The sequence below is a fragment of the Schistocerca americana genome, chromosome X (genome assembly GCF_021461395.2).
Source record: "Schistocerca americana isolate TAMUIC-IGC-003095 chromosome X, iqSchAmer2.1, whole genome shotgun sequence".
NCBI lineage: Eukaryota > Metazoa > Arthropoda > Insecta > Orthoptera > Acrididae > Schistocerca > Schistocerca americana.
This window is the reverse complement of record NC_060130.1, coordinates 374054446-374072835: the sequence shown is the minus strand read 5'-3', so window position 1 is coordinate 374072835 and position 18390 is coordinate 374054446. Positions and strand designations below refer to the sequence as shown.

At 43.4% G+C, this 18390-nt stretch overlaps 1 protein-coding gene across 2 annotated transcripts in view; it reads right to left on the bottom strand.

Annotated features, from left to right (window-relative positions):
* The window catches only part of LOC124555599 (BTB/POZ domain-containing protein KCTD12), a 117550-nt gene extending 108656 nt beyond the window's left edge, over positions 1–8894 (bottom strand). For both annotated transcript variants that reach the window (XM_047129566.1, XM_047129567.1), the window contains exon 1: positions 8539–8894. In XM_047129566.1, coding sequence (XP_046985522.1) covers positions 8539–8889 — 351 coding nt within the window. In that variant the 5' untranslated portion in view covers positions 8890–8894. The remainder of the gene's footprint in view (positions 1–8538) is intronic.
* Positions 8895–18390: the final 9496 nt, after the last annotated feature.

Sequence of the window (18390 nt, the reverse complement as noted above, 5' to 3'; positions counted from 1 at the left end):
GGAAGAGCAGTTGAACGGAATGGATAGTGTCTTGAAAGGGGGATATAAGATGAACATCAACAAAAGCAAAACGAGGATAATGGAATGTAGTCTAAATAAGTCGGGTAATGCTGAGGAAATTAGATTAGGAAATTAGATAGTAGTAAAGGAGTTTTGCTATTTGGGGAACAAAATAACTGATGATGGTCGAAGTAGGGAGGATATAAAATGTAGACTAGCAATGGCAAGGAACGCGTTTCTGAAGAAGAGAAATTTGTTAACATCGAGTATAGATTTAAGTGTCAGGAAGTCATTTCTGAAAGTATTTGTATGGAGCGTAGCCATGTATAGAAGTGAAACATGGACGATAAATAGTTCGGACAAGAAGAGAATAGAAGCTTTTGAAATGTGGTACTACAGAAGAATGCTGAAGATTAGATGGGTAGATCACATAACTAATGAGGAAGTATTGAATAGGATTGGGGAGAAGAGAAGTTTGTGACAGAACTTGACTAGCAGAAGGGATCGTTTGGTAGGACATGTTCTGAGGCATCAAGGGATCACCAATTTAGTATTGGAGGGCAGCGTGGACGGTAAAAATCGTAGAGGGAGCCCAAGAGATGAATACACTAAGCAGATTCTGAAGGATGTATGTTGCGGTAGGTACTGGAAGATGAAGAGGCTTGTGCAAGATAGAGTAGCATGGAGAGCTGCATCAAACCGGTCTCAGGACTGAAGACCACAACAACAACAACAAAATCGAAGGATCTTATTTGAAGTGGAATGCATTTCTTTTTGTCACAGTCATGGGTGTGCTGACATAACGGTAAATAAAATTTGACTGTCTCCCAAACTACCTAATATTTGCGGCGAATTCTAATTCTGCATTTGTACAGGAGCACTTCATGATGAACTATAAGCCAGATTTCGTTGTCGTGAGAGTAGAAAAACTAGTTGCGTCTATCATTTATATGTTCATACGCATCAGCAGAGTTCAATTGTAACTGACGCCTGTTCCTGACGGTGACCTGACAGAGCAATCAACAATCTTAATTTTTTCTCTACATTTGTCGGCCGCGTACTTTCTTTCCAAGAGCAGATTAACCCAGTGCAAACACAAAATAGATTGGATCCCAGCATAGATGACTTTCTGCTGGCTCTATAACTAGTTTGCAGCATATTCAGCAGAAAGTAATTTTCGCAACTGCTCATTCTCTAATGGGATCCGTAGTTTAAATATTAGGATACGCTAGAAATAAGCACATTGTCTGAATTCGAGCAGCGAAGATTGGATGTCACACGGTATCTTTTTGTTTTCCTGGAATTTTTCCCGCGTTACGCGCCCCGGATTTTCATTGTTTATTGTTCCTGCCCTATCGTCAGTTTAAACTGAGAGAGAAATTCATTTATTCCTCCTTTACATAAATTTTGTAAAAAATACTTTGTGTTTCTGCGGGCTGTAGATGCCTGTATGACCTATTTTCGGAGTGCAGATCGGGAATCATTACGGCAACTTTCTATACATGGGTGTTGAAAACCACCGCAGATATACATTAATGGTGAGCATTGTACAACACAAACGGTCATCGGTCATGTGTCTGTATTCCATACAGTTTTGGCTCATTTATGAGTCCAGTAAATTATCACGTTAGGTGTGAGACTATACACGCTCATAGAACCACTTCAAACAAAATAATCCAGCCGCAATGAAGGACGACGTTTAAATCTCCATCCTCACATCAAGCTTTAGGTTTTCCTAAGTTGCTTAAGGAAAATGTTTAGATAGCTTGCATGGGAGAGGCCGAGTTCCCTCCCCCGTCCAAGTACGTGCTCCGTCTTTAATGTCTTCGTCATGACGGGCCGTTAAGTCAACACTTTCTTTTCAAATCAACAAGTATATAAATCTTTGCGCAGTTTTAGTCGAACATATAATTAGGGTGTTTAATATCTATAGGCTATTTACCTGAACAAAGAAATTACTTCCTCTCTCGTATCGGAGCTATTAGATACTAATATCTTCAAGTAATAACAAACAAAATATTCATGCGTAATTATAAGCAGCGATCAAAAATTTACGTCGTTTTCAAGGTTTTGCTGCAGCGTATAAACAACGTAGCGTGACTCCGAAGCGTGTACATGAGCTCCGACACGTAGACAAGGGATTAGAGTGACACTTTCCGATATGCATTCTGTAAATGTGGAAACGTCAACGATGGTGGCGTTATTAGTAAATGCGTCCAAACAGTGTGAACGTGCTGTTATTCTTCTCTTGGCTGCCGAAGGACAAACACCGGTATACATCCATAGGAGAACGAAGAATGTTTATGTAGGAGCATGTCTATCAAAACCACCGCTGAGGAATGGTGCCCAGGTTCCGTGCTGATCGCGATTCGACACGTGACGCCCCCATATCACGAATGTCGTAACGCAGAAGTTACGCCAACCCAAGTGGGAGACCCTCGGGCACCCATCCCTATAATCCTGAAACCTTCCCGTGTGGTTATCGCACTTTCGCTCCCTTGAATAAGGCCTTGAATGGTCAGCGATTCCTGTGCGACGAGGATGTGCAGCAGGCAGTTACGGAATTCTTCACGCAGCAACACACAGTGTTTTACCAAACGGGTGTCTTCAACCTGGTTCGTCGGTGGTATAATTGCCTCAATGCTCACGGCGATGCTGCCTGATTGGCATGACAATTTTGGACTGTACGGTCTTTGCACGCGAAGTTTTTGACCGCCCTTTATAAAGTGTAAGTATTAATAAAACCGACAAACTGCACGGACGGATTCCTGACCGGAAATGGAAGAAAAATGTCCTATGAACATGTGTCCGCAAATGCATCGTTGCCAGGGTAGATGGTCGTGACGAACGACATTTCCTCTAACCAAATAAAGCACTCCATCGTCAGGCCACGAGTGGCCTACCTGGACCATCCGACCGCCGTGTCATCCTCAGTGGAGGATGCGGATAGGAGGGGCGTGGGGGCAGCACACCGCTCACCCGGTCGTTATGATGGCATTCTTTGCCGAAGCCGCTACTATGCGGTCGAGTAGCTCCTCAATTGGCATCACGAGGCTGAGTGCACCCCGAAAAATGGCAACGGCGCATGGCGGCCTGAATGGTCACCCATCCAAGTGCCGACCACCCCCGACAGCGCTTAACTTCGGTGATTTCCTCTGACCAAGCGCCGTGTATTATTTGCGTGTTGCAGTCTGGGTGAACGAAGCTGAGTACTGTAAGTAACAGAATGGTCCCGTATTCATGTCGAGAACGAGCCGAGATGGTGTTTGTGTACGGCCAGGCATATGGAAACGGTTGAAAGGCAGCACGGTCATACCAAAACAAGTATCCTCACAGACACCAACTACATCACACAACATTTCAGGATCTCTTCGGGCTTTTGTGTGATCATGGGTCCTTTACGACAGACGAACGTGCATGGAGGCGGCTGACTGTGCGTACACCAGATTTCGAGGACCAGGTTCTACAGGAAATTGCGACGAACCCTAGTAAAAGCTTGAGGGAAGCGACGCGCCAACATGGTGTAAGCCGAAGTACGATGATGTGACTTGTGAATGCATGCATTGCATCCCATGAAAGCCACTTTGAACACCTATGTCGTGGATGCGATGTAGCTCTGTACTGTGTTCCGGGACGATTTGTCGTCGTTGTACCGGACAGTGTCGCCGAGCGGTTCTAGGCGCTTCAACCTGGAACCGCGCGACCGCTACGGTCGCAGGTTCGAATCCTGCCTCGGGCATGGATGTGTGTGATCTCCTTAGGTTAGTTAGGGTTAAGTATTTCAAAGTTCTAGGGGACTGATGACCTCAGATGTTAAGTCCCATAGTGCTCAGAGCCAACAACTGTCGTCGTTGCACGCACACCGTCCGTTTCCGGACACATATTCATAGCACCCTTTTTTCTCCATTTTCAGCCAGGAATCCATCCCTGCGGTTTTTTTAATGTTCACCCTGTAACTAACGAATGTGGTAACATTTTGGTTGGAAATTTGGTTCGGTAATTTACCCATAAAGTACTACCTACGTGATCAGTTGTGGTGCTATGTACAGCAGTCGGGTTTGATTGAACGTGGTAAGCTTAACAACACCTCGTATGAATTTTCAAATAATATGAATTGACCAACCGAGATGGTATGTGTCAATGAACGGCATCAAAATGCAAACTTCACGCGTTACTGTCATAATCATCTTAAAAGTTGTTTATAACTGAGTGTCCGATCACAGTCTTCACGGGTTTTATACGTGTTATTCATTTTCAGCGGAACGTAATTAGTTACATATTATGAGATTATTTTATTTCAGTCTCTTATAAGTAATTGCTGCGAAGTGCCCTATAACTGTTAAATTATCGAAAGGATAATCTCCTTACGAAAATGGAAGCTAATCACACGCTACTATCACAGCAGCTATACCTCTTGATTCTCTGAAACGTACAGTCACAATTTATTTCAATTTCTCCATCTCAATTTGTTACAGAAAACTCTCGAACATAGCCTTCTATAGGTTCTCTTCATTAAGTACTATAGTCTCCTTTCGAAAACCAATTTGTTTGCCAAGATCGCTGTGTTAACATAATTACTGGATCACTAGTTTCGGTAAAATGTATTGCCATCCTCACACCCATAAAACCGGGCAGTGATAGTTACATCATGCAATGCTTACACCATTCTGTCACATGAGGACTATAAAATCTGCTTCAAGTCGAGGCATTACAATGACATAACAGGTGTTCTATCATAAAGTATCTACAATTTTGACTACGCCTGGGTCAAACAAGACAGATACATCTCAAGCGTACTCAAACTTGTACATACTTTACGACAGAACACCTGGAATGTCATTTTAATACCTTGATTTTTTATACATATTTTATTGTCCTCCTGCGATGTAAGCAGTGCATGACGTAACTATCACCGTCCGGTTTTATGGATCTGAGGGTGGCAATACATATTGCTAAAACTAGTAATCTCGTTACTGTGTTAACATAGCGACCTTGGCAAATAAATTGGTTTTCGAAAGAAGATTACAATACAAAATTATAGATTGCCTCCTGCACTGAATGATCATGTCAGGTAACCATGTCTGTTCATTATGTTAGCACATTGTTCAATTAACTGAAAAGTTATTTTACCCATTCATAAACAATACTACGTTGCTCATGTATCAGCGTCATAAATTACGTTCACTGAAGATTAAAATCAAATCCGAAATATTGCGAAATTTCGCAACGTCTTTATTTTAAACAAGAACCCTAACTCTTTAATGGATTCTTGGGTCGCTGTTTGGTAGAACGATTCCATATGTATCAGTGGCAACCACAAACTAAAGTCGTTCCGCTTTACTGCTTAATTTCGTGAACCTGTTCCCTGCTTACAATATCATAAGACAGTAGATGACTGAAGCAGTTGCTCTCTGATGATGGTTTTGTAAACCGGGAACCGGTTCGCGAAATGAATTAACACTGTACAACATCCACTGTTTGTGTTTCTCATTCATAAGAAAAACGGCCCTATCGTTGAGTATTCTTGGGACTCATATCTTGTACAATCATCAAAAAAGATTAGAAACAAATATACCACCATTTAGTTCATGGGAATCAATGCAGTGAACCTACTTATCTTACTTTGATATCTCAAATAATTGAGCTACATTTCTGTTTCAAGCAGGTATGCTTGAAGTGATAAGCAGATCCCCTGTGCCCATCGGATTTTCATTTACGGGGATCGCTTTCACCGTAAAGCATTTCCTGTGCTATCATTAAGGCGAAAACAAACTGGTTTACGCACTGCGAACGACTCCAACATGTAGCTTTAATGTTACTTTTCTAAAAATAAATGAGGAAGTTTCGTCGTTCTAAGTCCTACTGTTTGTAATTGGGAAAATTAACGTGGTAAAGGTTTTGTAGTCTTTTGAATCGGTGCATGTAACGCTTAATTATGCTGACCTAAAAATAATTCCCTACTTTCACTCAACTTCTGATTGAAGACTGCTTGTGCAAGGGATGTACTATGAAAATTATTCTTTTGATCAGACATTTTCTGCTCCGTCAGCAGCAGAATCTGTGATTTTTATCCCTGAGACAGAGCAGACAGCGTTGCACGAAAAAGTAAATTTTGATGCTTTAGAGAAGGAAAGAATTTTCAGAAAACCCTGTCATACTAGGATGACAATGATGCTGGACAGAATTAATAGGGATTTCAATAAATGAAAGAAGTAATATTTTGCATGGTTAGTGGGACGAATATGAAACGTAGGTGTTACACGTACAGTATGTAGCAGATAACTGAGAGTTCAGTAAACTCGAAGAGGTTAATGGTGTAGAGAGGATAGTTCTTTGATGCAGTAATAGCCTTCTGTGGCTATAAAACGGCACAAAAAGTAGTGTACGTATGAAGTTATTTGGATTTTTTTAGCATTGGGAAATAATCTTTTGGCGTTAACCATGTGTCAGTTAATCATATTTTGCAGTTTGTTGGGGGAAAGTGATGAAGTGCTATCATCTGTTCTTATGACCCTACATAATATTATCATTGGCAGCTGTCTGGTGTAGTCGACTTGACCTGTAATTTATTTAACACAGATAATTGGCAAGTGTATGTGAATATATCTTTAAAAGTGTCATTGCAGGCTCTTATCCTGACGTACAAAATTTAGTGCTTCTGGCAGGCCCATCAGGCGACTGTTGCTTTCTCCGAGAAGGTCACAGTCAATGGCTACCCCCTCTTCTCTTCTTCGCCGTCGCGGAATGTTTCCTGAGTAAGCTTGAGGTGATGCTGTGCCTGTTGTGACCTTTACGGGACGTTAACCATCAGAAATGAGGTCTCCGTATTTTTTTTTTCTCCATCAGGGGTGAGGAAAAAACGAATTCACATGAAACAGGAGACCAAGACGCGGGTTTGGAAAAAAAAAGAGCAGTATGTGACCCAGCGTATCATGGAACACGTAAGAGGATAGTTAACCTGTGCCGCTAGATGCCTGAGTCAATCTGAAATACAAGTAATGTGTTAGTTGTTAGGCAGCAATAAAAGTTTCAACTGACACAGCATGAAATGAAGTGATATTATTACAGATAATATCAAGTAAAACTAACAGTCTCAGTGTTTACATACACTAGAAACGCTTATCTTTACTTTCCTCATAGTTCGACACTGAAAATGTTCAGTGAAGGCAAGAATGGATGTTTAAGTTTCCAAAAACATTTTTCTTGGTTTTAAATCACGTTCCATTAATAAAATGCTTGATTTTGTTACTCTGAAGGCTACAATTACACAACGGCAGATGAGGCATAGATCTAAATTTACTTTTAATTTATACTTTCACCATAGTCATGCTTAAAAGAGCTTCATCATCCTAGTGCACAATTTCAGCAGCATAAATACAAAATTATTGTTTAATCAATCTTCTATCAAGGAAATACACAAGCTGGCTTTGGCAGAATACTGTGTACAAGTTAGAAGAGGAAGTAGACAATTTATTACTGATACTTGAGTTATACACCAAGACTTATAATTCTGAACCAGGCTCATTTAAGATACAGTGACAGATAGTAGTTCCGGAAATGCTGTATCATTTATTCCTTCTCAAAATATTGCAGACTAGCAGGTTAGAGAGTCGTGAAGACATTTAGCAATACGTTTCAAGATTTTCCTCTATACGTGTCATTGCCTGGGATCTATTTATTTTTCTGTGTCCCATTTCTATTGGGCAGTAGTAGGTTGTACGGGTGAAGAAATAAAAGAAAAGTAGTGCTAAAATGTACACAACGTATATATGTCGAGCTCTTAAAACATATGTGTGATGGAAGTAAGTAATGACGACAAAGTTAGTGGTAAAAAACTCTCTCTAGTGGTTGCACTTAAGTAGAAAGCTAATATAAATTCTAGCAATATTTAAAATCAGTTGAGATTCACGACGAATTTTCAACGTTACTAATGCTGTGTATTTGTCAGTGACTGTATGAAATACTCAGAGTAATAAAAAACTGCCCGCCACTGGTCTCTTAGCGCTAATTAGTTCAATATTGCTGTATTAGTTGCAGGCGTGCGCATATCATCAGGTACAGCTACACAGAGAAATCGTATCTTACGGATAGTGAAATATTTAAGGCTAGTAAATGATCCGGACTTTGATGCAACTACTGTTCCCGCAAACCTGTGTGCTCTATATCGATACAAGACAGTCACACGTCCTGTGAGGAAACCAAATTTATGCCCTCTCAGTCTGTAATTTTAATTGAATTTTTTGAAACATTCGTATTGACTTGCAAGTGTCTCGCAGTCCTTCTCTACAAGTGGTTAACCGTAAATTTTGGAGTCTTTACCAGTCTTTTATTTTTTACTAATTATACTTTTTATGTATCTGTACCTGACGACTGGTACAAGACTATTGTGGTAACAAACGAGTTATCAGTAAATGAGTGTTTGCGGGAGAGTTGCTGTAAATACGTCTAGTGAGAAATAAGGGCGACATTAGGTGTCGGGAACGCGCGCCGCGAAGTGCTAGAGTAATAGGCGGCGCGGGGCGCGCGGCGCAGGCGCACCTGTCGAGTGACGGCGTCGGCGAGCGCGGGCAGGCGGAAGTGCAGCGCCTCCTGGCGCAGCCGCTGGCCCTCGCGGAAGCTGTCGGGCAGCACGAGCGCGCCGTTGCGCAGGAAGTCCAGCACGTAGCGGAACAGCACGCCGTCGCGGTCCAGAAAGTAGCGGCCCTTGGCGTCCCTCGGCGGCACCGCCGTCCTGCCCGAGAACGTGTCGGCGAGCAGCGACGGCGTCAGCGTGAGCGTGCTGAGCGCCGTCGTGTAGTAGACGCCGCCCACGTTGAGCTCGAGGACGGGGGGGAAGGCCGCCGCCGCCGCCGCTGCCGCCGCGGAGCAGTCGCCGCTGTCGTCCTGCATGCTGACTGCTGAGCCGCGCCGCTGCGAGTGCCGCGCCGAGGCCCGCGGCCGGCCGACGCGGGCCGCCGCTCCGCGCATGCGCGCGCGCGCGGCTGCTGCGGCTCCGGCGTGCCGTCCCGCCTCGCCGACTCATTAGCTAACCTTTGGCGGCCTCGTCACGGTTCACACCTCGCATTCAAACGCTGCTCAAAAAAATCGAGAAGTCCCCTCTGTGCTGGCAGCGCTGCACAAAGTCGCCTCTCGGATCGACGAGCTGCAGCGCTGTGGCTAACTACGGGCTAACGACGTTCCCTGCGGACGTTGTGTAGCTTTTGTTTTTCTCCATTCTGCTTCGGTGAGCTATTTCCCGTGTGTAATCGGGAACAAAATAAATTGTCCATCAGTCTGCATTTCAAACACAGGACAATTGACAGAGAGCCGAGGTATCATTTTCTGCGTTTAAAAATATATTTACACGTGGCAATACCAGGAGCAAATTACCACAGAAATATACTAACGGTTGGTACGGAAGTAAACATCCACGTTAGGGACAAACTACTGGAACAATACTTAGTAACGGTGAACGCCTGACACGAAAGACATACCTTTTTTGCTTTACTCCCTAAATACACTACTGGCCATTAAAATTGCTACACCACGAAGATGCGGTGCTACAGACGCGAAATGCTGCAAACTAGTTACCGAGTCAGCAGAAAGTCATCTATGCTAGGATCCAATCTATATTGTGCTTGCACTGTGTTATTCTGCTCTTGAAAAGAAAGTATGCTGCCGACAAATGTAGAGACAAAATTGAGATTCTTGATTGCTCTGTCAGGTCAACGTCAGGAACAGACGTCAACTACAATTGAACTCTGTTGATGCGTATGAAAACATAAATGATAGAGGTAACTAGTTTTTCTACTCTCACGACAACGAAATCTGGCTCATATTTCATAATGAAATCCTCCTGTACAAAAGCAGAATTAGAATTCGCCGCAAATACTAGGTAGTTTGGGAGCCCGTCAAATTTTATTTACCGTTATATGTCAGCACACCCATGACTGCGATGAAAAAATGGGTTCCGCTTCAAATAGTATCCTTCGATTTTATCGAAACAGAAAGACCTGGGACGAATCAACTGAACCGGAGGTGGCTGACAGTAGTGGTTCATTTGTACACTACTGGCCATTAAAATTGCTACACCACGAAGAATACGTGCTACAGACGTGAAATTTAACCGACAGGAAGAAGATGCTGTGGTATGCAAATGATTAGATTTTCAGAGCATTCATACAAGGTTGGCGCCGGTGGCGACACCTACAACCATGCGTACCATCACGTTTCCGACTTTGATAAAGGTCGGATTGTAGGCTATCGCGATTGCGGTTTATCGTATCGCGACATTGCTGCACGCGTTGGTCGTGATCCAGAATATGGAATCGGTGGGTTCAGGAGGGTAACACGGAACGACGTGCTGGATCCCAACGGCCTCGTATCACTATCAGTCGAGACGACAGGCATATTATTCGCATGACTGTAACGGATCGTGCAGCCACGTCTCGATCCCTGAGTCAACAGATGGGGACGTTTGCAAGACAACACCCATTTGCACCAACAGTTCGACGACGTTTCCAGTAGCATGGACTATCAGCTCGGAGACCATGGCTGCGGTTACCCTTGACGCTGCATCACAGACTGGAGCGCCTGCGATGGTGTACTCAACCTGGGTGCATGAATGGCAAAACGTCATTTTTTCGGATGAATTCAGGTTCTGTTTACAGCATCATGATGGTCGCATTCGTGTTTGGCGACATCGCGGTGAACGCACATTGGAAGCGTGTATTCGTCATCGCCATACTGGCGTATCACCCGTCGTGATGGTATGGGGTGCCATTGGTTACACGTCTCGGTCACCACTTGTTCGCATTGACGGCACTTTGAATAGTGGACATTACATTTCAGATGTGTTACGTCCCGTGGCTCTACCCTTCATTCGATCCCTGCGAAACCCTACATTTCGGCAGGATAATGCACGACCGCAAGTTGCAGGTGCTGTACGGGCCTTTCTGGACACAGAAAATGTTCGACTGCTGCCCTGGCCAGTACATTCTCCAGATCGCTCACCAATTGAAAACGTCTGGTCAATGGTGGCCGAGCAACTGGCTCGTCTCAAAACGCCAGTCACTGCTCTTGATGAACTGTGGTATCGTGTTGAAGTTGCATGGGCAGCTGTACCTGTACACGCCATCCAAGCTCTGTTTGACTCAATGCCCAGACGTATCAAGGCCGTTATTACGGCCAGAGGTGGTTGTTCTGGGTACTGATTTCTCAGGATCTATGCACCCAAATTGCGTGAAAATTTAATCACATGTCAGTTCTAGTATAATATATTTGTCCAATGAATAGCTGTTTATCATACGGTTTCTTCTTGGTGTAGCAATTTTAATGGCCAGTAGTGTAGATTTCGTCTTAGTTGCGTGTTCGTGAGGGTGTGCTTCTAATTTATGACTAATTTTTACGTAATCGGCAGTTAGGCACACAATATGGCTTCAAGCCCCTTTTTTTCGCCTTTCACTAGTGGTTATAATGTCCAACCTCAGAGATTTTGCGTGGCCAACCGTGCTATTTGTTACCAAATCGACTTCATTCCTTTTCTGGACGAGGTGGAATGGTACAATACACCGATCGTCCATAAATTTCCAAGACTGATTATATTTCTGGCGTATAAGCGCTGTAACTACGGTAGCAGCTTCTGCCAATAACTGGAAACAACAGACATCCACTCCACCAGTGAGTTGTGAGCAGGTAGTGTTAAGTGGTGAGCGTGTAGCCGTAGTGTGTCATCGTTTTTGTGTCACAAATCGCAATGGAGCAACGAACTAAACATGTCTAAAACAAGTGTTCAAGACATTCTCCATAACGTTTTGATGAAGTATGTGCAAAGTTCGTTCCACACAACTTCACTCCCGAGCAAATACAACGATGCATGGACGCCTACCGCGACTTGATTGACATAAAATGTGTAAAAAATTTATCACGTCTGACGAGATTTGATGTTATCAATACGAACCTACCATAAAACGACAAATTGCGGAATCGGTTTCTGATGGTTAGCCAAGACTGAAGTAGGAGTGAATGTAATATGCGAGCTGGGCAACATCACAAAGAATGACTTTTCATATAGTTTCGCATAATTGTACGAACATTCTGTTCTTTATACTCAAGAGAGGAGAGAACAACTGAAGCAATAAAATTTGAGATGAATGAAGAGAACTAGATTGCAACATGTTTTGATCATGAAAATGCATAAGTAATTCGGCTTTACAAAAATAGACCTGTACCAAATATATTGTCATTAAGAGAATTTACGATCTTCTCACTGTGGGCAAAATTTTCCATTCCAAAATGAGCAGGAAGGTGAAACATCTGAAGAAGATTCGTCCATTGTGCTGAGTCTGTCAAGTGATGGCAAAGCACGTAAAAAGCTGATATTTACAAACGTCTACAAAAATGGAGGGAGGATTATACATTAATGTAAAGCCGCCAGGAAAAAAGCACAATATGAATTAAATGAGAATATGTAAGACAATAGGCTGTGTCCTGTTCTAAGGAGTTACCTGACATTCGCCCAATGTCATCTGAGAAACAACAGTAACATAAACCTAGGTCGACAGACGGGGACTGAACCTTGATGTTATGGAATACGAGTCCACTGTTTCAACTTGAACTGTCGAAGGATGACTTATATTTAAATCAGTATGCATTAAAAATACAGCATCCGAATTACGGTTCGGAAACAGCGAAACACAATAACTTAAAGTAAATGTTATTGCTTGGAAAATTCAGTTAGACAAGGAGAGATATGCTATGATTTTCAAAGAATTAAATCAAAATGCACTTGCATGGCACTTGTAATTTTGTCAGCGTACGCTAGCCTCGGTAACTTGTGGTGGAGTGTAGTTTGATGATGTTAAGGATCCACAGTAGCGTACAAAGTCGCAAAACCGTTTTCCAGCTGCGGTCGACCTTTAACTGACTTTCCTCTGTCACGAGGCTGTAGCGTGGGGTGGTTGAAGTCAGATGGCGGTGTTGGAAGTTACAAGGCAGCAGCGTCATCCTCCGGGGGATTCGTATCTTGAATGAGGCGCCAACTGTTGGATCTTGCATGGTAATGTTGGTGCGTTACATACACCACCACCTCGCTAGGAAGTTTCAGGTTTATGGATGAGGAAGATGAGGATAAAAACCAAGTCCGAATTTTATCCAACAAAACTGCAAAGGAGCAGCTGTAGTCTCACTTCAGAATTTCAATTTTTTTCGCTTTCGCACGTTACAGTTAATGACAAGTGGCTAGTAAGCTTTGAGCCTTAGTGGCAAGAGGATGGGGTGGTACAATTAGCATATCATGTTAGAACCAAATGTTCATTTATTGGTTCTTCCTGTTGCAACACATTTCATACGAAGTTACAAGTCGCCTCCTCATGCACGCCGAGATTTGGAAACACGTTGACACAGATTTTGCAAAACAACCTAATGACGGCCTACAGATTCATACGTGTCCAGGTCAAATGCCCTTTCTAGTTTTCAAAGAGCGCCATTCCCCAACAGCGTAGGAAAAGCTTTGGGAGTTTGTTTAACGAAGATAATGTTTTCATCGCTCATAGTTGGGTTATTTGGAAGGTCATGAATCGTCACCCCTGCTATGTCACAGAAAAGAGGTCTACAAACCAGTGAACTGGTACCTTACCAACTGCATTTAATATTACTCTGCAATGAACTGGAAATAGCTACGTAAGCTAAATTCATGGAGTCGTGCTGTTATTTTTGTAGATAGTGCTGCTCGAAATTCATGAAAGTATTTAGATACAACGCGACTGAGCGTCTTTGGAATTTAGTGTTGCGGAGAGAGAAAAGATCTGGCGGATAACTGGAGATACTATATCGATCGAGTCTATCAGACTCGAGTAGCACAAGGCGAGGAATTCACTGACGTGAGAAAAGCACCTTGTAAAAATGGCATCATCTTCGAATTAGTGCCCAAGTCAATGGATTGCGTGTGTCTATATTGCTGCAGTGCAGGACGTAGGCGTTCTGAATTCCTTTTATAATTTTGTTTTCTTTCCACCTCGTTTAATATGTAAGAGGCTATCACAAAGTTTCTGCTAGAAGGCCGTACTGTCCTCAATCGGTACGCCAATGAAGCAAAATCGCCGTAAGCATTGATGTAATAATCCCACTGATGCACTAGATTGAAGGTACCCGTTTGGTAAAAAGCCATGTGCTGCTATATGGAGAAGTCCGCAACTGCCCGCTGCACATCCTCGTCCTACATCAATCGTCGACCATTCAAGGCCTTTTTTAAGGATGCGAAGGCGTAACAATCGCATGAGGGAGAGATAAGGACTATAGGGCAGGTGCTCCAGGGTCTCCCACGAGTCGTCGTAACTTCTGCGTTACGGCATTTGCGATACGGGGAAGTACTGTGTCGAATCGCGACCAGCACGGAACTTCGCGCACCGTTCCACAACGGCGGTTTTCGTCACACACGTTGCCCCATATACATTCTTCATTCTCCGATGGACATCTACCAGCCAAGAAAAGGATAACAGCACGTTGGACTTGTTTGGGCGCATTTTGTAATAACGTCGCACTACTTCACGTCTCCGCATTGCCACTCTAATTCCTTACCTACATGTCGGTGCTTATATATTCTAATCGGAGTCACTCTACGTTGCATATACGCTACAGCAAAGCCTTCAAACGGAAACTTTTTGATTCCCCTTATACTGAAAACTAGTTTTGTGACCCCTACGTACTGTAGAAAAACGGTAAGTTTCTTATTGTGTAAAACTGCGTTCATTCTCTTATAGGAAATGCAATTGACTAATTCCTCACAGCTGTATTATTAACTGCGGAGGTCGACTGACTGTCGCAATGGCGAGTGGCGAAAGCAGGTGCTGCGCGGGTGGCCTACTGCAAGCGTGGTCGCTCATGTTTCTTCCTACGTGGTACTCACCATGGCGAATCCGGAAGTGGTGTCTTCCAATTGTTCCTCAAGGCACCGGTTGCATTACCTTGTTGTACATCAACATCTTCTTGTGACTTCCTGTATGACGCATACTGACGAAGGGCTTTCACAGTCTCTTTTGTGAGGGCTGAAGGTCTTGTGGCTTGGATGTCTGCACAAAGGTATCCGAATATTTTTAGGAGTCTTAGTCGCAATTTGCGAGTTACAAATTTTCTCCTAATTGAGTATCAGACTTACTTTCTTGCTTTAAATGATTGAGATCCAGAGTCCTCAATGGCCGGTAGACGTTTTTAATACCTTCACCAGTGTCAAAAAAATGGCTCTGAGCACTATGGGACTTAACTTCTGAGGTGATCAGTCCCCTAGAACTTAGAACTACTTAAACCTAACTAACCTAAGGACATCACACACACCCATGCCCGAGGCAGGATTCGAACCTACGACCGTAGCTGTCACGCGGTTCCAGACTGTAGCACCTAGAACCGCACGGCCACCCCGGCCGACCACCAGTGTCATTCACCGGTGTAGATCGATGGGCTTTATTGTCCATAGCAAGGATATCGGCATTACCAGCACCTCTGCAAAACTCACATATGTTTGTGGTATATATTCTTTGTACCTTTCCACAATGTTTCTATGGCTGTAGCGGCTACCACTTTTCGTCCTGCCGAGGTTTCGACGGCAATCATTCTTCAAACTGAAGCAAGATAAATCAGTGAAGACCACATTACCCTATTCATTCATAAACTGGTATAGATATCGTTGACTCCACAACAGATAGTCCCGCCTCTCACTAGGAGCCAGCTGTGCAACCTACACACAGCCCAACAGCTTTCGACTTTCGATACACGGTTTATTTTAAAACTGCAACTTCTGAGGCAGCCGTAACTTTTGAAAACAATTACATGGCAGACATTGCGAGATTTTATTGTGCATTTAATCGCAGATATCACAGTAATCAAGAGACAGTTACTCTTGTTTTGCATTGTACTGTTATATATTGAAAATTTTCCGTGTCTACGGACCTTTAAATACCTTTACGACATATTCAAAGCTGCTGAGATTTCAGTTTGAGCACGTATGCTACCCTGTAACAAACGAAATAAATGACGTGAATAAGAGAAGAAAGGTCGAATCACCGAATTTGATCTTCTGAAGTTCCTTCACCTCGTAAGATCGGAATGCGGTCCCTCCTCTCAGTCATCGTACGAACGTCGAAATGGCAGATATTGAGAGAACCGATCGTGGAATAGAAAGGTAAGTACTATCGCTTAGTAGTGGCAAGGCATCAAGACCAGATGAGACGCCCGTAAGATTCTACAAAGATTATGCGAAAGAACGTGTTCCCCTTCCAGCGGCAGTTTACCGTAGTTCGCTGGAACAACGAAGGGTACCTAGCTACGCCAAAAAAGCGTATGTCGTTCCTGTTTTCAAGGAGAGTCGTAGGACAGATGCATAGGACAGATGGACATAGTTATAGGCCTATATCGTTGAAGTCAATCTGTTATAGAATCATGGAGCATGTTTTGTGTTAAATGATTATATTTTTGGAGAAAGAAAATCTCTTCTGTAAGAATCAACCTGGATTGCTCAAATTCAGCTATCTCTATTCCTCCATAAGATCCACAGCGCTTTGCACAACTGCGCTCAGATTCATACCGTGTTCTTTGACGACAGAAAGGCATTTGACACCTATCCGCCCTGTCGAATACTGAAAAAAAATGCGAGCTTACCCTTATCGGACCAGATTTGCCACTTGGTTCAGGATTTCGATGCAGACGGAATTCGACACGACGCTCTTAACGGAACAAATTCGCTAGATGTAAAGGTAGTTTTCGGAGTAACTCAAGGAAAATGATAGGACCATTACTGTTTACAGAGTATATAGTAGAAAGCGTCGGAAGCTCTTTAAGACTGTTGCCGGTGATGCGGTAGTCCATAAAAAAAGTAACAACGCCAGAAGACAGTATCGATTTTCAAAATTGCGTACAGGGGAATGGTGAAGAGTGCAACTCCAGCAGATGACCTGAACGTAAATACATGTAATACATTGCGTATACATACGAAAAGTAATCCACTATTGTACAACTACACTACTGATTATAACTTACTGGAAACAGTATTACCGTAAAATATCTGTGAGTAATTATTCGGAGCAACCTTAGATGAAATGGCCACATAAAGGAAATTGAAGGAAAAGCAAATTCCAGACTGAGATTCATGGGAAGTATCTTAAGGAAATGTAACTCATCCACGAAAGAAGTTGCTTACGAGGCGCTTGTACCAGCGGATCCTGAGCGTTATTCATTTATCTGGGACCCTTACCGGGTAGACCTGATAGAATAGATAGAGAAGATCCAACGAAGAGCGGTGCGTTTCGTCAAGGGAAGTTTAGTGATCACAATTGCGTTGCAGAGATGCTCAACAAACTCCAATATCAGACGCTACACGAGAGGCGTTGCGCATCACGGAGAGGCTTACTATTGGCATTGAAAAGAGTACTTTTCAGAAATAGTCAGACAGAACATTACTTCCCCAATATACATCTCGCTAAATGATCACGAAGAGAAAATTCAAGAAATTAGAGCTAATACAAACGCTTAACGACACTCATTCTTCCCACACACCATACGCGAGTGGAACGGGGAAGATGGCATCAGTTATGGGTACCAGAAGTCCCCTCACCACACATCGTCACGTGGCTTGAGGATTATTTATGCAGATGTAGATGCATGAGACATTACTTCACTGAGCCACTACACACTTGTCACAACCTTATTGCAACGTGGCTGAGTCATTTCGTTTTTAGTTCTTTTTTAAACAGGTATTAGTTTACTGTACAGATACAAGAGTTGTACACTGATGAGCGAAAATATTATGACCACTACCAAAGCCGCGCGGAGTGGCCGCGCGGTTTGAGGCGCCATGAGACGGATTGCGCGGTCCCTCCCGCTGGAGGTTCGAGTCCTCCCTTGGGCATGCGCGAGTGGGTGTGTTTTTCTTAGTATAAGTTAGTTTAAGTAGTATGTAAGTCTAGGAACCGATGACCTCAGCAAAAATCGTTCAAATGGCTCTGAGCACTATGGAACTTAACATCTATGGTCATCAGTCCCCTAGAACTTAGATCTACTTAAACCTAACTAACCTAAGAACAGCACACAACACCCAGTCATCACGAGGCAGAGAAAATCCCTGACCCCGCCGGGAATCGAACCCGGGAACCCGGGCGTGAGAAGCGAGAACGCTACCGCACGACCACGAGCTGCGTGCTGACCTCAGCAGTTTGATCCCTTAGGGATTCACACACATTTGAACATTTGAACCACCACCAAACACGAGACTAAATGCTGCATGGTTGCTTTGCGGATTGTGGCGTCATAATGAAAGTATATAAGCAGTGAACAGACGAATGGGGATTCATTCAAATAACGAGACTAGTCTCAGTCGGGATAATCTGTTAGTGTAATGGACTTTCGGAAAGTGCAGATTGTCAT